Below are 25498 nucleotides of genomic sequence, written 5' to 3' on the forward strand. Positions count from 1 at the left end.
ATCTTGTAGCAGCTTTGTATACCTTGTATTCCAGACTAAGTCAGACTTATCTTTCTATATACAGCAGACTCTCAGTTAACTCATGGCACTCATAGGGATTGGTAGATGCCAGATAATTGTAGTTTCTGGTTGCTTGAGAGATACTATAGGTCTAACTAATATGATACCCCATACTATAGCATACCATAAACTCTGTATTGACTTAATATTAATATGGAAACATAATCCATTTTCCTGTATTATAAAAACAGATTTTTTGCGTTTTTCAGTTGCTTGAGAGTTTTGTTTAATTGAGAGTCTACAAAATATCTGTATAGATATAGAAAAAAACATGTTATACGCAGATACAGGTACATCTGAGTAGGTATGTATATTTCTATAATAGACATATATGTATAGATATACCGGTAGATACATCTCTAAGTTGATAGATAGATATAAGTGTATAGAAATTTAGATAATTTGTGTATACAGTACAGTCTTGCTTATCCAACCTTCGCTTATCCAACATTCTGTTTCAATACCACTTTCTTCCACCAATTCTGACTTGTTGAAAACTAACATAAACAGCCAGCTAGAATCAGAAGGCCTTTAAAGCTATCTCCATACAGGACACTTAACATTCTTTGTCTTGGTTCTTAAAACACACTTTGCCTTTTCGTAGTCAATGTTTTTGTCATCAATTTTTCAATACATTGTGAAGTTTTGGTGTTAAATTCGTAAATACAGTAATTATTACATACCATTACCATGTATTGAACTGCCTTTTGTTTTAAAACATGATCTTTTTGTGCTTAATTTCTGCTTAATTTGTAAGATCATAATGTAATTTGACGTTTAATATGCTTTTTCTTAATCCCTCCTTATTATCCAACTTTTTTGCTTATCCAACATTCTGCCAGCCCGTTTATGTTGGATAAGTGAGACTCTACTGTTTATGTATCTAGATCAGGCATGGGCCAACTTCGGCCCTCCCCCCCCGCAGCCAAATTGTGGGAGTTGAAGTCCAAAACACCTGGAGAAAGGGCCGAAGTTGGTCCATACCTGATCTAGATTGATATCTAGATATGATATATTGGCATAAATATATAAATGAATGCGTAGATGCATAGACGTGCATGTATACTTATGCAGTATACATGCTGCATGGGAGTACTGATGGGAGTTTCTTGAGGTTTTGTTTTTTTTTCGTGTCAGGAGCAACCGGAGTTGCTTCTGGAGAGAATTGGCCGTCTGCAAGGACGTTGCCCAGGGGACGCCTGGATGTTTTGATGTTTTACCATCCTTGTGGAAGGCTTCTTTCATGTCCCCGTATGGAGCTGATAGAGGGAGCTCATCCACCCTCTCCCCAGGTGGGATTCGAACCTGGCAGCCTTCAGGTCAGCAACCCAACCTTCAAGTCACAAGGCTTTTATCCCCTAGGCCACCGGAGGCGTTTCTTGAGGTTAACCTAGCATGATGTGAACTGTAGTTCCCCCATAACCTTATGAATTTGGTACAATTATAGAAGTGAATTAGTACCAACCTAGTACACCAAGCTAGTATTGGTATAAATACAGTAGAGTCTCACTTAGCCAAGCCTCTGGATTATCCAAGCCATTTTTGTAGTCAATGTTTTCAATATATCGTGATGTTTTGCTGCTAAATTTGTAAATAGAGTAATTACAACATAACATTACTGCGTATTGAACTTCTTTTTCTGTCAAATTTGTTGTATAACATGATGTTTCTGTGCTTAATTTGTAAAATCATAACCTAATTTGATGTTTAATAGGCTTTTCCTTAATATCTCGTTATTATCCAAGATGTTCTCTTATCCAAGCTTCTGCCGGCCCGTTTAGCTTGTATAAGTGAGACTCTACTGTATATCAATAAATGCATAGATGAATACACATAATATAATAATAATTTGGGTGCCATGCCAAAAGATCTCAGCCGGCATTTAGAAACAATAGACATTGACAAAATCACGATCTGCCAACTGCAAAAGGCCACCCGACTGGGATCTACACGCATCATCCGAAAATACATCACACAGTCCTAGACACTTGGGAAGTGTTCGACTTGTGATTTTGTGATACGAAATCCAGCATATCTATCTTGTTTGCTGTGTCATAATAAAATAATAATTTTATTTTTATACTCCGCCCCATCTCCCCGAAGGGACCTGGGGCAGCTTACATGGGGCCAAGCCCAAGCCAAACAGGCAATACAAACCACGACAATAAAACAAATCAATCAACAATAAAACTAATGAGATCACATAAAATAGACATACTTTGATACACATGCATGTATAGTGATATAGACCTACCTATGTATGGATCTATATATCGATCTGTGTATAGATATTATAGACCCCTTTCTCTCTGCCCCCTCCTGGGGAGAATGACAGGGGGCGTGGCTTCCTGCTAGGCCACGCCCCCATGTTATTTTCCTGAGGCCCCTCCCACGGAGCGACCTCAATGCCCCCTCCTCATTATTATTATTGTTGTTGTTGTTGTGTGGGCGGGGCTAAAAGAGGCCCCGCCCTCCCTCCCCAGGCCCAAGAGGCTCTTCCTAACCGCCTCCCTTCTCCCTCAGTCACTCACCCTCAGGCTTCAGGCCTCCCTGCAGGCCTCTTCCCCCTCCGATGTCGCCTTGGAGGCGATTCCCGCTCAGGCCCGTCTCCGAGGAGGAGGGAAAGGCCCTTCTTCCCTTCCGCCGCCTTCCTCCCTTCCCTTTTCTCCCTCCGCCTCCGGTTTCGCCTCAACCCTCGCCGCCTCCGCCCGCCCTTCTCCTCCTTCCTCCTCTTCTGCCTCTTCTCGCGAGAGCTGGGGTTGGCCGGCCGCGAGATTTCCCCCTCACCACAGCAGCGGGGCGGGGCCACAGGGCCTGCCCTTCACGCCCCTCTCGCGAGATTCCGCTCCAAGGGGCGGGGTATTCCCCATCTTCTCGCGAGAATTGAGCCGCCCTTCGCATTCGCTCTCCTGTGTCTTCTTCCGCAAGGTCGTCCTGGGCTCCCTTTGCCACTGCGCATGCGCCGAAGCGAGTGAGAGGAGGTCCAGCTTGGCTAAGATTCGCCTCTTCTACGCATGCGCAAGGGCGACTGAGCCATGACAGCTCTTCTAGAGTTGCCTCTTCTGCGCATGCGCTTAAAAGGGGAAAGTGGACTGCACCAAGTGGAACAAAGGGAGGGAAAGTACTTGGACTGTACCAAAGGGACGAAATATGGGGAAAGGAGTGGAATGGACCTAATTAATCATATTTTTTTCGGGAATTTCTATTATGATATAGTACAATATATTATATAAATACTAATAGTACAATATATGTTACTAATATTATGCTATGCTAAGAATATATTATATTCTAGATTACATATACCACAACTTATGATATAGTACAATGTATTATATAATTCTAATATACTGGTAGTGTATTATATATACAGTAGAGTCTCACTTGTCCAAGCCTCGCTTATCCAAGTTTCTGGATTATCCAAGCCATTTTTGTAGTCAATGTTTTCAATATATCGTGATATTTTGGTGCTAAATTTGTAAATACAGTAATTACAACATAATATCACTGCGTATTGAACTACCTTTTCTGTCCAATTTGTTGTATAACATAATGTTTTGGTTCTGAATTTGTAAAATCATAACCTAATTTGATGTTTAATAGGCTTTTCCTTAATCCCTCCTTATTATCTAAGATATTCGCTTATCCAAGCTTCTGCCGGCCCATTTATGTTGGATAAGTGAGACTCTACTGTAGTACAATGAATTCTAATATACTGGTAGTGTAATAGTATAATATACTGGCAGTGTCTTTATATATGTTATGTGGTATAATAATATAATACAATATAATGATATATAATAATTGTATATTATATGTTACTTGTAATATGACTAATAATATTGTTGTATAGTGTTGAAGTGCACTATAGCAATGTATAATACTATGCTAATAATATAATTTATTGCATATACATATAATACTGATCATAGTGTTATCATGTAATACAATAAATATTTCCCTTTCCTCCCATCCCCAAAAGGGTTCAATGCAGGAGTGCCTTTGGGTGAAAATAATATCCCCAACTGGGGTGTATGTGTGAAGTTTCCTGATGTGGCCACTAGATGGCGGCAAAGCACCGTATAATATTGATCATAATATTACAATGTAATACAATATAATACTAATAATAATGCAATATAATAATTACAGTAGAGTCTCACTTATCCAACGTAAATGGGCCGACAGAACGTTGGATAAGTGAATATGTTGGATAATAAGGAGAGATTAAGGAAAAGCCTATTAAACATCAAATTAGGTTATGATTTTACAAATTAAGCACCAAAGCTTCACGTTATACAACAAATTTGACAGAAAAAGTAGTTCAATACGCAGTAATGTTATGTTGTAATTACTGTATTTACAAATTTAGCACTAAAATATTATGATATATTGAAAACATTGACTACAGAAATGGCTTGGATAATCCTGAGGCTTGGATAAGTGACGCTTGGATAAGTGAGACTCTACTGTTTTATTATTATTATTATTATTAAAAAGTGATTTATAACATAATAATATGTTTTATGGAGCCCCGGTGGCAAAGTGTGTTACAGCACTGAGCTGCTGAACTTGCAGACCGAAAGGTAGCAGGTTGAAATCCCGGGAGGGGAATGAGCGCCCGCTGTTAGCTCCAGCTTCTGCCAACCTAGTAGTTCGAAAACATGCCAATGTGAATAGATCAATAGGTACCGCTCCGGTGGGAAGGGAATGGCGCTTCATGCAGTCATGCCGGCCACATGACCTTGGAGGTGTCTACGGACAACGCCGGCTCTTCGGCTTAGAAATGGAGATGAGCACCAACCCCCAGAGTCAGACATGACTGGACGTAACATCAGGGGGAAACTTTTACCTAATTATATAATATAATGTATGTACATATAAATTGTGATCCGCTCTGAACCTCCTTCGGGGGGAGAAGGGCGGAATATAAAAGTAAATAATAAATAAATAAATACCGGTCAAAGAATATTTAGCATAATGCCAAGTTTTTAATTTTGTGTTTTTTTGAAATACAATAATTGTTTATGCACTTCTATGTACCATGTGTATAAAAATAAAGTTATTATTGGGTTGTTGTATGTTTTCCGGACTGTATGGCCATGTTCCAGAAGTATTCTCTCCTGATGTTTCGCCCACATCTATGGCAGGCATCCTCAGAGGTTGTAAGGCAGTGATGGTCAACCTATGACACGCGTGTCAGCACTGACACGCCTAGCCATTTTTGCTGGCACGCTCCTGCATGCAGATTGGATGACTATGTCTTTTATGGCCAAATTTGGTGTGATTTGGTCCAGTGGTTTTGTTGTTTACTCCATGGGAATGATGCACATTTATTTATATATATATATATATATATATATATATATATATATATATATATTCTATTATTATTATATTATTATTGTAGTATATTATCATATTATTACTATTATATTATTATTATATTATTCATTGCTCATGACTACATTGAAACTGGAATAGAGAGAAATCAGCATGGAAACTGCAAGAGGTACCATAGATTGTTGTACATGGAAATAATGGTAGTAAATAGTTTTTGATTTATTGAATACAGTTATATACAGTAGAGTCTCACTTATCCAACATAAACGGTCCGGCAGAATGTTGGATAAGTGACTATGTTGGATAATAAGGAGAGATTAAGAAAAAGCCTATTAAACATCAAAATAGGTTATGATTTTACAAATTAAGCACCAAAACATCATGTTATACAACAAATTTGACAGAAAAAGTAGTTCATTACACATTAATGCTATGTAGTAATTACTGTATTTACAAATTTAGTACCAAAATATAACGATATATTGAAAACATTGACTACAAAAATGCATTGGATAATCCAGAACGTTGGATAAGTGATTGTTGGATAAGTGAGACTGTACTGTATTACAATTATATATTTTTGTTATTTAAACTATACATATTGTGAAATTATGGTTTTTTTCTCGAAGTGACACACCACCCAAGTCATGCTAGGTTTTTTGGGTGAATTTTGACACACCAAATGCAAAAGGTTGCCCATCATTGTTGTAAGGTATGGAGAAACCTCTGAGGATGCCTGCCATAGATGTGGGCGAAACGTCAGGAGATAATACTTCTGAAACATAGCCATACAGCCCGGAAAACATTCAACAACCCTGTGATCCCGGCCATGAAAGCCTTCGACAACACAAAGTTGTTATTACAGTAGAGTCTCACTAATCCAAGCCTCGCTTATCCAAGCCTCTGGATAATCCAAGCCATTTTTGTAGTCAATGTTTTCAATATATCGTGATATTTTGGTGCTAAATTTGTAAATAGAGTAATTACAACATAACATTACTGCGTATTGAACTACTTTTTCTGTCAAATTTGTTGTATAACTTGAAGTTTTGGTGCTTAATTTGTAAAATCATAACCTAATTTGATGTTTAATAGGCATTTCCTTAATCCCTCCTTGTTATCCAAGATATTTGCTTATCCAAGCTTCTGCCGGCCCGTTTAGCTTGGATAAGTGAGACTCTACTGTATTTTTCTTCTTATAGGATAAATAGTTCCAAGACATGGTTCTCCAGTCTAACAGCCGAGTTACCTGTGTGCCATTACATGAAGGCTTCATGAATATCACTTTGATTTCTAACAAGGTTGGTGCCCTTTCTTGACTAGTGGTTTTCACATGTTCATGGGGATTCCTTCACCTTTGCCAAACGGATGTGACATCATTTTTTAAAAACTTTTGATTGCTATTCCTTTCCAAAGGGAGACTTGGGATGAAGTTATATTCCAATAGCTTTCCAGGGAGAATATAAACAAGAGGGCTCCTCCAACCTGGAGCCACGGCAGGAAAGTCCCCGAAGGCTCCAGAAGAAACCGCTTTCCACGTCTGCCTTTCTCAGAGGAGGCGATGGGAGGAAGCGGAAAGAGAGGGGCGGGACCGAGGAAACCGGCGAGGCCTTGGATTGGCTCAGGGTCGGAGGTGCCAATCACGCGGGGGCGCGCTCGTCTTGGGCCCTGAGCGCGCTCCCGAGCCAACGAGGAACTGCTGCTGGTGCTGCTCGGCTGCTGCTTCTCTTTGATTATTATTATTATTTTTGGGGTCTCCAAGAAGAGAAGAGGCCAGACCAGAGCCAAGGGGCTTTTCAATGGAGGAGCAGCACTCTCTCCCTTCTTCCTCCTCCTCCTCCTCCTCCTCTTCTTCCTCTGCATCGCACCACCACCCCCATCATCCCCACCACCACCACCATCACCACCACCACCACTACTATTACTACAACCACAACCACCACCAGCACCATCAGCATTACGAAGCAGCAGCAGGAGGAGGAGGAGGAGGAGGCGGCAATGGGAAGCAGCCTTTGGCCCCACAGAGGAACCCCAAAAACGAGCCCAGGAACGGAGGAAGTGGGGGGACCTTTGGGGCAAACCCCCAGGCAACGCAGGAGACGACCCGAAGGAGAACAGGTTGGTTTTAAGAAGGGGAAAAACCGTGCGTAAAAAGGCCCCTCTCCAAAAAGGGACCCCTTGGGGTCCCTTTTTGGAGAGGTGCCTTTTTACGCACGGTTTTTGGGGTACTTAACAACATCCCATCGATCCGATTTTGGGTGTGTATATACATCAAACGACGGGGAATCCGATCCCGTTGGAATGGGGTCGCTAGGGCGAACCCCCGAGGCGTGGGAACGCCGCGAAGTGGGTCCCCCCACCCCCCTCTCCATTTTTGCGCCTTTCCTTCTAGGCGCGGCCAGGGCGCACAGGAAAAGGAGGCTGGGGGAGAGGGTCTCTTTTGGGGGGGATTTCAAAGGGGTTGAAGGGGGAAAACGCCCCCTATGGGTACAAGGGACTCTTAGGGGGGGTATCTAAAGAATAAAATGCCCCTTTGGGGGTCGGGAATGGGGTCTAAAAGGAGGCCAAACGCGTCCACGCGCCCTCGCCCCACCCAAAGGGGGAAAATCATTGGAAGCAATAGTTTATTTTTGGGCTTATTTGAAATGTGGGGGGCCTATGCCTTGCTATGGGTGGGTAGTAAACAAAGAAGATTTGGGGTACCCTAAGACTAAGGAAGAAAGGGGAAAAGAAGCAGGGAAACTGTGGGAATCTTTCAACAACACCCCATATTTTTGGGTAGCTTTTTCCCTGAGTTATATCAGAGGGAAGATCTAGTATTGTCTATCTTGGTTTTTTGGGGGGGAAATCCTTCAACAACACCCCATATTTTGGGATAGTTTATTCCCTTCCCTGAGTTATATCAGAAGGAAGATCTAGTGTTGTCTATCTTGGTTTTTTGGGGGGGAAATCCTTCAACAACATCCCATATTTTTGGGTAGTTTATTCCCTTCCCTGAGTTATATCAGAGGGAAGATCTAGTGTTGTCTAGCTGGGTATTTTGGGGGAAAATCCTTCAACAACACCCCATATTTTTGGGCAGCTTATTCCATGAGTTATATCAGAGGGAAGATCTAGTGTTGTCTAGCTGAGTATTTTGGGGGGAAATCCTTCAACAACACCCTATATTTTTGGGCAGCTTATTCCCTGAGTTATATCAGAGGGAAGATCTATCTCGGTTTTTTGGGGGAAAATCCTTCAACAACATCCCATATTTTTTTAGTAGGACCTTATTCCCTTTCCTGAGCTTTATCAGGTGTGTCTTGTCTCTTTTTTTGGGGCGGGATCCTTCAACAATACCCCCCATATTTTGGGGAGACATTTTATTTATTTATTTACATCACTTTTACCCCGCCTTTCTCCCCCGAGGGGACTCTAGGCGGCTTACAATAAATAGGCAAACAAATTCAATGCCTAAAAACAATGTACAAAACGACGATTCATATAAAACAGATACCATTACAAAGTAAAATCACATTATATAAAAATTTATAAGCATGTCCAAGGAATGTTAAGCATTGTTTTCTGTTTTTTGAAGAGATTGATTTTGGGGGTTTTAGGGTGTCCCCTATTTATTGGGAAACCTCCCAATGGAAAGAGAGGTTTTCATGGGTCCCTTCCAAAAAAAAAAAAAGGACTCAAGGGTCCCCTTTTTTTTAAAGGAAATGTACATACAATATATTATTAGTATAGCACAATATAAGCATTAAATTACTATATTGTACTATATTATTATTTATTATTTATTTGCTACATTTATATCCTGCTCTTCTCACCCCAGAAGGCTTACAAATCAAATGTACATACAATATATTATTAGCATAGCACAATATAAGCATTAAATTACTATATTGTACTATATTATTATTTATTATTTATTTCCTACATTTATATCCCGCTCTTCTAACCCCAGAGGGCTTACAAATCAAATGTATGTACAATATATTATTAGTATAGCACAATATAAGCATTAAATTACTATATAAATAGAAAATAAAATACAAATAGAAAAACAATATATATATTGGGGTCTCCAATGCCTCCTATTTTGGGGTGCCAAATCTTTTCCATTTGGGGTGGACTCTCATAAGGTCTTCCCTTTTATATTATATGTATTTCCCTTTTATATTATATATTTTGCCCCTCTAATATATTATTTATATATATATTATATTATATTAGAGGGGCAAAATATGCAGATATATGTTTTGGGGGGCATAAAGATAGCCTGTCTCTCTCTTTGGAGGGTCTAAAGCAGGGGTCCCCAAACTAAGGCCCGGGGGCCAGATGCGGCCCTCCAAGGTAATTTACCTGGCCCCCACCCTCATTTATAATATAATATTTTTATATCAGTTTTAATGCAATATAATAATATTAATTATATGTTATATATTACATACAATATTACAGTATAGTGGTATAGTTCAATATAGTATAATGCTAATATTGGGCTATGCTAATAATATAATATATTGTATGTACATACAGCTGCTCTGAGTTCCCTTCGGGGTGAGAAGGGTGGGATATAAATGTAGTAAATAAATGTAGTAAATGAATAAATAAATAATTTTGGACTTAGGCTCGCCCAAAGTCTGAAATGACTTGAAGACACAAAACAACAACAACAACAACAACAACAACAACAACAACCTTAATTAACCTGACTATCTCATTGGCCAGAAGCAGGCCCACGCTTTCTATTGAAATCCTGATAGGTTTATATTGGTTAAAAATATTTTCAATTTTAAATATTGTATTGTTTTTCATTGTTATTGTTGTTTTGCACTACAAATAAGATATGTGCAGTGTGCATAGGAATTTGTTCGGTTCCCCCCCCCCCCCAAATGATAATTTGGCCCCTCAACAGTCTGAAGGATTGTGGACCGGCCCTCTGCTTTAAAAGTTTGAGGACCCCTGGTCTAAAGCCTTTTTAATGGGATCCCTATGTCTTGGGGATCCCAAATTGGAGCCTGCTTGAGTTGGGAGGGATGTCAAGGGCCGAGGCCTAGCCGGCATGACCTTCCTCCTTTCCCAGCCGCCGCTCAGCCGCCATGTTGGGCGGGCGGGCCGACCACGCGAGGCCCCGGCTCGGTTGGGCCTAGCTAGGCCTCGCGCCCTTTGCCTCCTTTTTTGTGGGGGAGAAAATAGAGAAAGGCTTTATTTATTTTTTGTGGGAGGGAGATCTAGCAAAGTGAAGTGTTTTGGGGGTTCGTTCCCTTGGGTGTCTTTGGGGTTCTTTCCCTCCTTTTGTGGGATAGTTTTTGGGGTTTTCCCCTTTTAGTATTTTTGAGGCTCTTTCATGTAGTGATTATAGGGTTCTTTCCCCTATTTGTGGGGCAGTTTTGGGGTCCCCCCGTTGAGTATCTTTGGGGCTTTCCATGGGGTGGTTGTGAGGTTCTTTCTTCCTTTCTTTGGGATAATTTTGGGGTCCCCTCTTTGAGTATCTTTGGGACTATTTATATGGGGTTCTATGGTGTTATTTTCCTTATTTATGGGGTAGTTTTGGGGTCCCATCTATGAGTATCTTTGGGACTATTTATATGGGATTATTTTCCTTATTTATGGGGTAGTTTTGGGGTCCCATCTATGAGTATCTTTGGGACTATTTATATGGGGTTCTATGGGGTTCTTTTCCCTATTTATGGGGTAGTTTTGGGGTCCCGTCTATGAGTATCTTTGGGACTATTTATTTGGGCTTCTATGGGGGTCTTTTCCCTATTTATGGGGTAGTTTTGGGGTCCCGTCTATGAGTATCTTTGGGACTATTTATATGGGCTTCTATGGGGGTCTTTTCCCTATTTATGGGGTAGTTTTGGGGTCCCGTCTATGAGTATCTTTGGGACTATTTATTTGGGCTTCTATGGGGGTCTTTTCCCTATTTATGGGGTAGTTTTGGGGTCCCGTCTATGAGTATCTTTGGGACTATTTATATGGGGTTAGTTTCCTTATTTATGGGGTAGTTTTGGGGTCCCCTCTTTCAGTATCTTTGGGGTTATTTATATGGGGTTCTTTTCCTTATTTATGGGGTAGTTTTGGGGTCCCCTCTTTCAGTATCTTTGGGGCTATTGATATGGGCTTTTATGGGGTTCTTTCCCCTATTTATGGGGTAGTTTTGGGGTCCCGTCTATGAATATCTTTGGGACTATTTATATGGGGTTCTTTTCCCTATTTATGGGGTAGTTTTGGGGTCCCGTCTATGAATATCTTTGGGACTATTTATATGGGGTTCTTTTCCCTATTTATGGGGTAGTTTCGGGCTCTCCTCTTTGAGTATCTTTGGGGCTTTTAATGGGATTTCTATGGGGTGGTTGTGAAGTTCTTTCCCCCTTTCTTTGGGGGAGTTTTGAGGTCCCCTCTTTGAGTATATTTGGGACGATTTAATGGGGCTTCTTTGGTGTTCTTTCCCCTATTTTGGGGTCCTCCCCTTGAGGATCTTTAGGGCTTTTAATGGGGTTTCTATGGGGTTATTTCCCCCTATTTGTGGGATAGTTTTAAGGTATCATTGAGGCTTTTTGTGGGCTGATTGTGAGGGTCTCTCCCCCTTCTGTGGTTTTTTTCCCCATGTTTTTATTTAGATATGTGAGATATTTTGATATATATGTAAGGCATTGAATTTTGCCATTGAATATGTTGTAAACCGCTTTGAGTCCCCCCAGGGGTGAGAAAAGCGGTATTGAAATGCAGTTAATAATAATAATAATAATAATAATAATAATAATAATTTATTTTTTCACTCTGATATTATTATTGTTAGTATTACATTTATTATTTTACTCTATTATTATTAAAAGGATACATAAGGGCATTTACATTGAAGAAGATGAGAATAATGATTTAATCATTTAATCTTAAATTAGAGTTTTATGTAAATATTCAAAAACATTTAACCTACCGATGCCTCGATTAATGTAATTTTATTGGTTTCTATTTTTATTTCTGAAATTTACCACTCTCGGCTTATACTTGAGTCAATGTTTTCCCAGTTTTCTTCTGATAAAATTAGGTGCCTCGGCTTATATTTGGGTCGGCTTATACTCGAGTATATACAGTAGATCCTACCAGAGTCCCAATTTTGGGAGGAAAGTGGGATTATAATGAGTTGGTTGTGAGGTTCCTGCCCTCTTCTCTGGGGTATTTTGAGGAACTTTAATCCCAATTGGGTAGATTTAGGACCCTTTTCTTCCTCAATGTGAGGTAGTCTTGAATCCTCCCTTTCTCCAATCAGATAGCCTTTAGGTTTGGGCTTATTTATATCTCCTCCCTGTGGAATCATCTTGGGGCTTCCTGCCAGAGTGCTTTGGGGTTTCCTTTAGAGATGCTTTGAGGTTTCCTTGACTCCCCGTAGTGTACTTTTGTGGGTTCCTCCTCTTTATAGGGAAGCTTTGGGGATTTCCCTGCTCTTATGTTTGGGGTTGTTTTCCCATTTTCTTCATGGAGCAGCACCGGGTTTCCTCCCTTTTATTGTGGAACTATCTTGGGTTCCTAGGGTTGCCCGGATTATTTGAAAATGTCAATGTTTTAATTGTACAAAATTCAAAAAGTTGTGGATTAACTACAATAACATCATACCAGGTTAACACCAAGAAACTCCATCAGTACTTAAAGTTTGTTATGTTGGGCAAGTTTGCTCTGGATGCATCATCAGTGGGGTTGAGTGTGCTCTCTGGCTGTAGGGTGAACTACAACTCCCACTCTGGTGAGTCAGTCCCCTCCAACCCCTCCAGTAGATTGAGTCAGTCATGCGGGTTCTCTGTGTCAAGTTTGGTCCAGGTTCATAGTTGGTGGAGATCACAGCTTCTCTGGTTGTTGGTGCACTACAACTCCCAGAAAGGAAGGTCCAAGTAATCAAATTTCAGCATATCAGGTCTGTGTCCCAAATCAAGGTGAATTTCTCCCAAAGACCTCTAGTTATTTTTGATGGTCATGTGGGTTCTGTGTGCCAAGTTAGTACCAGGTCCATCTTTGGTGCAGTTTAGAGTAATCTTAGACTGCAGGTGAACTATACATCCCAGTACCTACAACTCCAAAGTGTCCAGGCCAATTCCCCTCAAAACCCACCAATGTTCAAATGTGGGCATATCAGGCATGCATGCCAAGTTTGGTCCAAATCCATCATTGTTTGGGTTCATAGTGCGCTCTGGATGCAGGTGAACTACAACTCCTATAAATAAACTACAACTCCTATAAACTCCAGGATTGTTTCTTGGTCACAGGGGTTCTGTGTGCCAAGTGGGTTCCAGATCTATCCTTAGTCGAGTTCACAGTGCTCTTAAATTGCAGGTGAACTATACATCCCAGTACCTACAACTCTTATAAATCATGGTGAATTGTCCCCAAACCCCTCTAGTATCTTCAGTTACTGATCAATTAATTCCTCTGTTTGCTGAGTGCCATAGAAAAGAATAGGAAAGGCAGTGGGCGGGTTCATGCAAATTCCACACCAATGGAGAGTAAGAAACACTGGGATGTCTGTGGTGGCGGACAGAAGTGTGTATAGACCCTCTCTTCTCCAGGCTAAAGCCACTCCTCATAGGGATTCAAAGTTTTAAAACAGTTGATCATTTTGATAACCTTCCTTCTTGAACTTTGGGACCTATAACTGGACACAGCATTATTCCAGATGAGGTCTGACCAAAACGGAAGAGAATGTGACTATGGCTTCAATCGAATTGGATACTAGATTCCCATTGATGCAGCCCAGAATCGCATTGGCCTTTTGGGCCGCCGCATCACGTTGTTGGTCCACATTAGTCTGGGGTCTTCTCCGACCTAGATCTTTTCTGTTTTCAAGCCAGGCTTCGTCCATTTTATATTCATGATGCGGAATGCAGAAGAGACATCGCTCTTAAACGGGTTTCAGCTTGGCCTGGTTTTGCTTCTGCCGGGCTTTCTGGGCCAAGGAGATGGGGCCGCCCATTGGGACGAGACTTTGGCCTCTTTTCCACTTCAAGTCTTATACAGTGTCCAAATTGGGGGTGGGACCATTTGTTCCTGTAGTTTTACTCCTGGACAGACGGTGAGGCAGGAGAAAACGGATGAGAAGTCTGAATTTCCCCCTGGTTTTGGAGTATTGCTCTTTATTTACTGTCCTGATTCTGTTTGTTGGAGGCAAGTTTGAGTGTTGCCATTGGCCACCTTGATTAGTATTGAATAGCCTTGCAGCTTCAAAGCCTGGCTGCATCTTGTTGGGGGAATCCTTTGTTGGGAGGTGTTAGATAGCGCTGATTGTTTCCTGTCTGGAATTCCCCTGTTTTCTGAGTGTTGCTCTTTATTTACTGTCCAGATTCTGTTTGTTGGAGGCAAGTTTGAGTGTTGCCATTGGCCACCTTGATTAGCCTTGCATCTTCAAAGCCTGGCTGCGTCCTGTTGCAGGAATCATTTGTCGGGAGGTATTAGCTAGCACTGATTGTTTCCTGTCTGGAATTCCCCTGTTTTCTGAGTGTTGCTCTTTAGTTACTGTCCTGATTTTAGAGTTAGCCAGACTTAATTCATTTTCATGGTTCATTTTCATGGTGTTTCATATGATGCCATTGGTTGGTGGCAGTGTGCTTCCAAAGAGTTGTTTCTAAATACTTTGGGACTGCAGTCTTCTTTCGGCCAGTGGCTGGTAGAAAGTCCAGGGCCTTTGTCTGGTCCCAAAAATGTGTTGGGGTCAAAGTCTTCCCCGCTTATCTCTCCTGGCATGGCATTTCCAGGAGCAAACTGATTTGTCATCTCTCTCTCCAGCTGTTTATGCCGGGGAAGCGGTCTTGTCTGGGCACCGAAAGGGCACCTGAGGTGGTCTGGTTGGCTGCGGTCTCTTTTTTGTTTTCTGGTTGGGTTTGTCTTCACTTGTAATCAGTTGGGAAAGATGTGCAGGCGGTTATGAACTGGTCCAGATTGACAATCACTTGAAAGTCTTTATTGACAAAAATATTGGAAACCAGTGTTGTCATTAAAAATATGCAGTCTGAGTATCCCTTATCCAAAATGTCCATCTGAGATAGCGACACCTTTGCTTTCGGATGCTTTGATATATGTCAACTTTGCTCCGTCCGCCAAATTGTTTACAATATTGTGTGCAAATATTGTGTTACCTTCAGGCAGTGAGTATAAGGTTCCATATTCAAGATATCACAAATACAGGTATATCAGAATCTCAAATCCGAAATGCAGCTCTAGTCCCAAGACAAGGGAGACATAACCTGTTTTATAGTTGCTGAGTCTTAGTATTTGATCGTGCCTTCAAGTTGATTCTGATTTACAGCAACCATGTTGCGTAGTTATCTTGGCATATCTCTAAGACTGAAATAATACAACTTGCTATCTTCTGTGGCACGGAGACTCTTATATTGGCTCAACTTTCTTCCAAAATTCATTCCAAGGGCAAGTCATACACTCTCAGCCTCGAAGGGAAGATTTGTCCCCGTTGAACAAAGGTGATCAAGGAACCCTCTGATAAGTACAAAAAAAATCTTCACGAATGTGGTGATCTTCTGAAACATCTGACCTGCTGCCATTGTAATCTGTCTCAGAGCAATGGGCTCAAATTACAGGAAAGGAGATTCCACCTGAATGGTAGGAAGAACTTCCTGACTGTAAGCGCTGTTCAGCAGTGGAACTCTCTGCCTTGGCGTCTGGAGGAAACTCCTTTCAAGGCATTCAAACAGAGGATGGCCATCTGTCAGGGGCAGTAAAAACATCAAATATGGGCAACGTCCTTGCAGACGGCCAATTCTCTCACACGAGAAGTGACTTGCAGTTTCTCAAGTCGCTCCTGACACCAAAAAGGGGTACTTTGTGCTTTTCCTGCAGGGCAGAATGGGGTTGGACTAAATGGCCCATGCGGTCTCTTCAAACTCTTATGATTCTATGAACAATTTTTCAATTTTCATGTTTTTTCTGTTTTGTTTTGTTTTTTTGCAGGCTACGGTGAGCTGAACGGAAACGCTGGGGAGAGGGAATGCTCCCTGAAAGGCCTGAATGCCGGTGATGTGTCCGGTCCGATTTCTAGGGTCACCAATGGCAGTCAAGGAGACACTACTTTCACCCTGAAACCGATGGCGAAAGGCGTCCCTTTTGGGAAACCGGGGCTCAAGCCTAAGGGCTTCCTTCCAAAAGCGGGCATGGACAAGAAGAGCGAGAAATGTTACGAGAGCAAGGCGCGGGAGGAGAAGTCGGAGGTGGTTTCGATCCCGAACGGCGTTGTGACGAACACTTCCTGCTACATCACCAACGGTTACGCCGGCAAAGGGGCCGACAATGATGGCAGTGGGTCAGAGAGTGGCTACACGACCCCCAAGAAGCGGAAGGGACGCCACAACAGCATCAAGGGCTGCGAGAGCTTGGAAAAGATAGCTCCGCAGGACCCTCCGGTTGTGCCGGAGCCGGAAGGCTTCAAACCCGATGGCGATGGGGATACAAAAGCAGGGAGTCACATTGAGGGACTAAAGCCGGCGTGGAAATGCGAGGGGGCCACTATGGGGATGGGACGCGGCAAGCCAGGCACAGTGGAGGTGCCGAGGAAGAACTCGGACACCAAAGTTGGCATTGTGGGCAAGAAGTTCGAGGAGCGGCCCAAGGGGAAGCCCGTCTCGGCCTCAAAAGAGGACTCCTGGACCCTCTTCAAGCCGCCACCCGTTTTCCCCGTTGACAACAGCAGCGCCAAGATCGTCCCGAAGATCAGTTATGCCAGCAAGGTGAAGGAGAACCTGAATAAGTCCGCACAGAACCCCACGTCGTCCCTGTCGTCGTCCTCCTCCTCTTCTTCGTCATCTTCCTCTTCTTCCTCTTTGTGTTTATCATCCGCCACAGACGGGCCGCTCCCGACTCCCAACCGCCTCTCCCAAGTCCCCATGTCTGCCATGAAATCGGTCACTTCGGTCAACTTCTCCAACGGGCCGGTTCTCGCGGGTGCTGACAGGGGCGTCTCGTGTCCGGCGGGGACCCAATCGCTGCTCGTTCCCGCGTCCGGCGCCCTCTTATTCACCCCTTCTGAGTCGGTGCCCCCTGACACGGCGTTGGGCGAACCCAAGCCGAGCCTTTTAATCTACCCGTCGAATATGCAAGCCCTCCTCCTCGATGCCGCAAGCCGAGCCGAGTCTGCTTCTTTCCAGGGCCACCTACAGCAGAATCTGGGGGACATTTTCCAGAACAAGTGGGGCCTGTCGTTTATCAACGAGCCCAGCGTGGGGCCGGAGAAGCCGGCGGAGGGTCAGGCCCCAGAGGTGACATTTCAAGGGGAGTTCCCCGGCACTTTGGCCGCTCCGACGGGGCCCAACCCACCGCCCGCCTTCCCCAAGGCTTACGAATTGGACAAACGGACTTGTCCGCCGCCGCTCCTGAACAGTATCCTCAAGCTGGGGACACCTGGCGATGGAGGCGGCGGAGGCGGCTTCTTTTTGGACTCCCATCCTCCGGGGGGACCACGCCTGGCCGACCTGGGGGGCCCCAGCGGGCCCTTTGTCTTTCTTGCCAAGGACTGCCACGTCGAGAACCGGCTGGCTTCCCCTACGAACAATTTGTTAGCCTCCGCCAAAGAACAGAGGTACCCGAGAGGCCTAGAACGGAAAGAGAGTTGGGGCGACTTCGACCTGCGGGCCGCCGTTCTATATCATACTCAAGGTAAGACTCTGATTTGGTTTGGAAGGGTCTGGGAGATTGGATCCCACTTGGTATTATAGGTAAGGTTCCCCAAAAGCGGGGTAGAGTTTTGCTCATTGCTTGCTCACCGATATTTCTTGCAATGGGAAGAGGTGCCTGTAGGTCACTCCTTCTAACTCTTAGTTATAATTACTCTGCTCCAAGAAAATTTGGTATGTGTTTCCCAAAATCCAGCTGGAAAGCAATCTGAATCTGGAAATTTCACAGAATAGGCCCAGTAGAGTTGTCATCAGAATATTTCTTTATGTTTATAATTATTTCTTTATGTTTATAAAACTGCACAGCACTTTATCACTGTTACTCATTTCCATGATAATAGCACTTTATGAAACCTGTCCCCGCTGGTTCGCTTTTAATTACTCTGATTTTATCTGCTTGGATTTTAATGTATGGTCCATTATATTTTGTGTATCGTTGAAATGTTTTAAGTTGTGTCGTTGTTCGGGCTTGTCCCTGTTGTGAGCCGCCCCAAGTCCCTTCGGGGAGATGGGGCGGGATATAAAAATAAAAGTTTATTATTATTTTATTATGACACAGCAAACAAGATAGATATGCTGGATTTCGTATAACAAAATCACAAGTCGAACACTTCCCAAGTGTCTAGGACTGTGTGATGTATTATTATTATTACTTTATTATGACACAGCAAACACGATAGACATGCTGGATTTCACATCACAAAATCACAAGTCGAACACTTCCCAAGTGTCTAGGACTGTGTGATGTATTTTCGGATGATGTGCACAGATCCCAGTCGGGTGGCCTTTTGCAGTTGGCAGATCGCAATTTTGTCAATGTCTATTGTTTCCAAATGCCGGCTGAGATCTTTTGGCACGGCACCCAATGTGCCCATCACCACCGGGACCACCTGCACTGGTTTCTGCCAGTCTTTGAAGTTCAATCTTGAGGTCCTGATAGCGGCTGAGTTTTTCCTGTTGTTTTTCGTCAATGCGACTGTCACCTGGGATGGCAACATCAATGATCCAAACCTTTTTCTTTTCCACAACTTTGATGTCTGCTGTGTTGTGTTCCAGAACATTGTCAGATTATTATTATTATTATTATTATTATTATTATTATTATTATTAAAGAATTTGGTGCTTGGGTTATTGGCGGCTGCAAACAGTGTGATAGGGAACATGGTTGTTTAGGGATCCAAGCCGCAAGGAGAGACGGATAATAAAATTATTATTACCCCAAAGGCACCTGCTTGGAAGCTAAGCAAGGTCTGCGCTGTTTAGTACTTAGAAGGGAGACGACTAATGGATATCACGTTCCATAGACTCTATTTCAGAGGAAGGAACTGGCATAAGAAAATGCACAAGGCTGCCATAAATCGACAGGTGACTTGAAGGCACACATCCATGGATGGACTCAAGCTCTAGTTGCACACCAAGAGCTGAAAATGCCAAAACCTTATGATGACAACAACTGAGGATATCTTGAAAAGCTGTCCAATCTGGAGCTGGGGACAAGGATGGCTCTATGACAGGGCTCCTCAAACCTTTTAAGCCGAGGGCCTGTTCATAGTCCTTCAGACCGTTCTGGGGTTGGACTATAGTTCAAAAAACAAACTAGGATTGTTGTTGCGTGCCTCCAAGTCCTTTTAGTGCAGTCTGAAGTCTAGAATAAAGTTTAGGGCGGGAGCCGGGTACATGATCTTGAAGGGCCGTATCCGGACCGTGGGCTGTAACACGGGGACCCCTGCTCTATCACATGCCCTCTGGACTCTTGCCAGCGGATCCCTTCCTCCTTGCCTCCCATCCTCCTCATCCACTCATCCTTTTCATTTGAAACAATTCCACTTGACACCCGGCCCTCGAAACGGAGTGAACGGCGGCTCCTCCGTTGTGCTTCAGTGGCCAAGTGGGTCAGGAGGGAGAGAGGGGAGTTGTGGATTCAGCCTTTCCGCTCTCTATGTGTGCCTTGGCTTCCCCTCCAGCCCACCCCCCGTGTCTCCATATTTTTGGTTCAAAGAAAAGGTGGCATTTTTCTAGGGCTGAAAGCTGGCCTGATCCATCTGAGGTTCCAGATCCAGAACGTTTTGAGGTTGTTGCAAAAAGCTGCTAGTCCTCAAGGTTACTGGCAGAAGGACGCCTGGTACGTTCAAGATGTAACATGAGGACGACCGAGGCGGTGGCTTCATGGAGCGGATTGTCCCCAAAGGATGGAGAACTTGTTTAATTCATTGTTGTTATTACATTTACTGCCATGGAAAAGCCCCCTGTTTATCCTATTTGGGTCTCAATCAAGAGAGAAGAAGCAGGGCATAAACGTAATAATAATAATAATAATAATAATAATAATAATAATAATAATAATAATAATAATAATAATAGTAGTAATAATAATGGGTTCTGTGCCAAAAGATCTCAGCCAGCATTTGGAAACACTAGACTTTGACAAAATTACGATTTGCCAACTGCATGAACATAACTGAAAACACTGGGTGGCAGTCCTGAGCTATTTGGCTTTTTAAATGGCAAAAAGAAAGGAGTATTTTGTTTCACTAATCTTGGTTTTCTCTCTCTTTTTTCTCCCTGGCAGAAATGGAATCTCTTTGTAATTTGCAAAAACAAGGTGAGGACGGCGAATGGGGGGGTTTCTCCTAAAGCCAGGGGAAGGGGGTGAACTTAGCTTATTTTGGGCCACTTCTTCCTGTCCTGGGATCCCTCAAGAATGACTCTTTAATTTATTTGATTTATTTACAGTATTTATATTCCATCCTTCTCACCCCGAAGGGGACTCAGGGTGGATCACAAAACATTCACATGCAGCAAACATTCAATGCCGTTTATACACTTAGAGACAAGCAATTGTACATAGATAGAGGTATATATAGGCTTTCATGCCACTACAAAAATATATTTGGTTAGCAGAGGATGAAGTTGAAATTGTAATGCCTAAACAATATACATTCCTTTGAAACCTCTTAGTTAAAAATATGCACTCAGAGATAAAAAGTCTTCTTTGAAAAATTACATCTTGTTTACTCACAAACATCTTGTATTAATTCACCATACAGGCACATTTCTTATTAAAGTTCAGTTACCGATAACTGAACTGGTGGCACAGTGTGTTAAAGTGCTGAGCTGCTGAACTTGCGGACCAAAAGGTCCCAGGTTCAAATCCTGGGAGCGGAATGAGCACCCGCTGTTAGCCCTAGCTCCTGCCAACCTAGCAGTTCGAAAACATGCAAATGTGAGTAGATCAATAGGTACCGCTCTGGTGGGAAGGTAACGGTGCTCCATGCAGTCATGCCAGCCCCATGACCTGGAGATGTCTATGGACAACGCCGGCTCTTCGGCTTAGAAATTGAGATGAGCACCAACCCCCAGAGTGGACTTAACATCAGGGGAAACCTTTACCTTTGCCTTATCGATAAAATGTAGCTTCTCTCTTTGTTGAGTACACAGGCTATTATTCTTAATAATCCATACTCTTTAGGTATAGTTGTACTCACTGAAGTCCATACGCAAACATGAGGTCTGGTGCAAAATGCTAACATTGAAATCCAAGAACATACTTCTCAATTGAAGTCCAACCTCAACATGCATCCACTTCCAATGCAGACTGAATTCATAATGGAGTCCTGAGTCTGAACATGCTCAGTACAATCGCGTGTATAACCCCTCCCACACCAAAGAGGTAAAGTCAAACTAGCAAATCAACATACACATAGAATACAGATTAGCACATATATCTATTAACAAATAAGCAGTGAAAAAATAAACTTATTTTTTTTGCTTTTGAACCGTTAGGTAGGCCGAAGCTGGGCTAAAGGCCAGGAGTTCACCTTGACCCAGGCTTCGAACTCTCAACCTATTGATTGACAAGATTTACTGCCACTGGTGGTTTGATCTGCTGTGCTAAAGCCTGGCTCTTTTAACCTCTTCTCCTATCCGTTTCCTTTCCCAGATCCCAAAAGGATAATCACGTACGACGAAGCCATGGATCGCCCAAATCAATGAGAGAAAGAGAAAGCCTCACCCGTCGCATCGGCCCCAATCGGGTGCCATGGCCGCCAGAGCAACCTTTGGGGCGACGGCGGCCAAAGGAACCTCGAACTAGGATAATATATACAAATGTATCCATATATATATATATATCGGAATATATATATATGAATGAGTTACTTAAAAAAAATAATAACAATGGACTCTGGGCATCAGGAGACGGCATTGGCAGAGACTCCCTTTACGCAGTTTATTTAAAGCCTTCGGTCCTCGCTTCTTTCCTCCCTCCATGGCTTTCTCTTTCTGTTGATCCCGTCTATATTTTGAATATATTTCCCACCCTCCAAAAAAAAAAAACCAACGTTCTGCCAGTCGGTTCTGGACACTGTCGAGATTATTTTTTTCTTTTTTCGCTGGGATTCTGCAATCGTCGGTAACACACTAATCGCAAGCAAACGAGGACAAGATCCTTCTCTTTTCAGCTGCCGGGATCCTCAAAAGAAAAAGGAGTTGGAAGGGTAGACTTTGCAGGGTTGTCGTATGTCGTTTCTCCTTCCTTCTGTCATTTTCCAGATCGGGAGAAGATGTCGGTCTTAAAACACTCATTTCATCTCTCTTTTTGCACCTTCTCTCAAATGAATCCAAAATGCGAAATATGGACCTAGATGGCCCCGGTTTCGGGGTCGGAAGGGGAAAATGGTCATCTTCAAATATATCCTGCCATATTTGCACCATGTCTTGTTTCTCCCGACAGAAAGTCTCGACTTAAGTCACTTCCCGTTTGGGAAAATTTCCGGGGAACACAAAACTTCTCCTGTGGACTTTGGTTCCTTCCCGTGAGACCTCTCCTTAGACCTAAGATTGATATTTAGATGCAAAATAATTAAAATGAATTTATTTTCAGTCTACGAGCTCCGCCATCCCCACCCCGATGAACCCACCTCTGGTCTAGATTCGGAACGTTTTTATTTTTGGCTCAATATTCAGGGTTGTTCGGATGTCAGTTTGTGTGTTTGTCCTTTTCCCATCTCCGCTCATTGTATTTCTGGAAGCAAGCAAAACAGACAAAAAAAAATTAGATATTCAAGTCCAGGTTGAGTCTCCGTCGTCCGAAGTGTTTGGGATTTTGGAATATTGATGCATGAACGTATGATATATCTAGATATATTATACCCATGCATTCTTTTACTTGAAGTTGAGTCCCTTGTCAAGGCATATTTCAGGTTTAAGCTTCTATGTGTTTGCAAGAAAACGAGAAAGGGGTAAATATTTGTCTCCTTGAGGTTGTGCGAGTCCGTTTTGCGTGTCTGGTTTGTGGGTTGAAAACGCACCTCTCGACCCACAAAGGTGCATCACTCTGTGTCTTAAAGCTTAGATCATCTTGAATTTGGAGCCTCGAATCGGACGTTGGCTCGTTGTCCTCAGCGTTGTATGCCTTTTTCACCCACAAAGCCTCGCCTGAGAGCAAGACCAGGGTGAAGAAGGGCCAACGGGGTGCTAAACCTTAGATCTAAAGTATAAACGGTTTGTGTAATCCGCTCCGAGGCTTGTGGTGGGCCCTTGATGTGGTCCCTCGGGTCGTATTTTACATTTTGGCCTCTTTTCATGTTGGGCTCTCTTACTTATCCATGAAGTCTCATTCGCTGGGCTTGGCTTTTGGGGAGCATTTGGAGCGTTCAAATTTGAGCCGCCTTTGCCTGCTTTTCGTCAAGGTGCATTGGCTTTGCTTTTAGACCTGGCTTTAGTGCTTGTAGGCCTGGCTTTGATTCGTTTAGATCCAGTTTTGGTTCTTTTCGGCCCGGCTTTGGTTTTTTTTTAACCCGGATTTCCTCCTTTTAGGCCTGGCTTGAGTACTTTTAGACTCGGCATTGGTTCTTTCAGGCCTGGCTTTGATTCGTTTAGATCCAGTTTTGGTTCTTTTAGGCCCGGCTTTGGTTTTATTTAAACCCAGATTTCCTTCTTTTAGGCCTGGCTTGAGTACTTCTAGACTCAGTTCTTTTAGACTCAGCATTGGTTCTTTCAGGCCTGGCTTTGATTCGTCCAGATCTCGTTTTGGTTCTTTTAGGCCCAGCTTTGGTTTTTAGACCCGGATTTTTAGACCCGGATTTCCTTCTTTTAGGCCTGGCTTGAGTACTTTTAGACTCGGCATTGGTTCTTTGAGACCTGGCTTGAGTTCTTTCAGGCCTGGCTCCAGTTCTTTTAGACTCGGCATTGGTTCTTTGAGACCTGGCTTGAGTTCTTTCAGGCCTGGTTCCGGTTCTTTTAGACTCGACATTGGTTCTTTCAGGCCTGGCTCCAGTTCTTTCAGGCCTGGCTTTGATTCGTCTAGATCCAGTATTGCTTCTTTTAGGCCCAGCTTAGGTTCTTTTAAGACCCAGATTTCATTATTTTAGGCCTGGCTTGAGTTCTTTCAGGCCCGGCTTTGGTTCTTTTAGACTCGGCATTGGTTCTTCAAGGCCTGGCTTGAGTTCTTTTAGACCCGGCTTTAGTTCTCATCGCAAAATCCTCCCCATTTGAACCTTGCTGAAATCAATGGTGTGGGTAAAAGACAAACCTCTCATCCCTTAAGCTTGATATTTTCGTGAGTTAAATGGTGAGAAATCCAAGCTTGGCTTCCTTCTGTTTTGTTGTTCCCCTTCCTTGGGTCTGAATGGGCTGGCATTTGTGTGTGTGTTTGTGTGCAAGAAAAGGCATAGATCCGAGTTCAAGTCTCAGAACCCCTTCTTTTCCCTAAACCCTCCAACCATTGAAAAGCTTCATTCTGAATTCTCTCTCCCTTTTGCAACGGTTCTCTGACCTTTTCAGCTATCCCGCTGCCCCCCCCCAAATCTATTTTATATTTTAATGAAAGATATAAAACTTTTAAAAAGAGACGGAGAGAGATGTGTGTAGAACAAATAAATTAAAAAGAGAGAGAGATGCTACATGATGTAAATTGTTGAATAAACATTATAAGTTTCCATGTGGGTCTGCTTTGTGGTCTTTCCCAAAAGCAGTCGATGTGTTCATCGGTGGTTTGTAGTGCCAAAAATATGTATTTAACATTTTTTGCATACTTTCAAACCCGTAGCGATTATAATACAGGATCTGGGCCTACATAACTGATGTGTAGGTTTGATTGTTTGTTATTATATACATGTGGATATTTAGACTCGGATATATGCAAGCCAAAATCCCATTGGCTTTTTTAGCTGCCGCGTCACATTGTTGGCTCATGTTTAACTTGTCCACAAGGACTCCAAGATGTTTTTCACACGTAAAGGCGGAATATAAATAAATAGAAGTAATAGTAGAATCTTCGGATGTGTGGGATATTGAAATAGAAGGAGGAGGATGTTACAATTTATATGATTAGATTTTATATTGCATTATTTTAACGTCATGAGCCGCTTCACATGTCAATCAAGAGATTTTTTATCATGTCAGAAGCGACTTGAGAACATACTGTAAGTTGCTTC

General features: G+C 42.8%; 2 protein-coding genes across 2 annotated transcripts in view; one reads left to right on the plus strand and one right to left on the minus strand.

The window, feature by feature from the left end:
• The window catches only part of taok1 (TAO kinase 1), a 36526-nt gene extending 33709 nt beyond the window's left edge, over positions 1-2817 (minus strand). Inside the window, exon 1 of the mRNA XM_003227167.4 lies at positions 2592-2817. The gene's annotated coding sequence lies outside the window, so the exon portion shown is untranslated. The remainder of the gene's footprint in view (positions 1-2591) is intronic.
• A 4233-nt stretch (positions 2818-7050) lies between these two features.
• nufip2 (nuclear FMR1 interacting protein 2) lies at positions 7051-25000 on the plus strand. The gene is made up of 4 exons (XM_003227173.4): positions 7051-7521; positions 16348-18045; positions 20632-20664; positions 22003-25000. The coding sequence occupies exons 1-4, from the start codon at positions 7203-7205 to the stop codon at positions 22053-22055; spliced, it is 2103 nt and encodes a 700-aa protein (XP_003227221.2). The 5' UTR covers positions 7051-7202; the 3' UTR covers positions 22056-25000.
• Positions 25001-25498: the final 498 nt, after the last annotated feature.

The sequence above is a fragment of the Anolis carolinensis genome, unplaced genomic scaffold (assembly GCF_035594765.1).
Source record: "Anolis carolinensis isolate JA03-04 unplaced genomic scaffold, rAnoCar3.1.pri scaffold_7, whole genome shotgun sequence".
Taxonomy (NCBI): domain Eukaryota; kingdom Metazoa; phylum Chordata; class Lepidosauria; order Squamata; family Dactyloidae; genus Anolis; species Anolis carolinensis.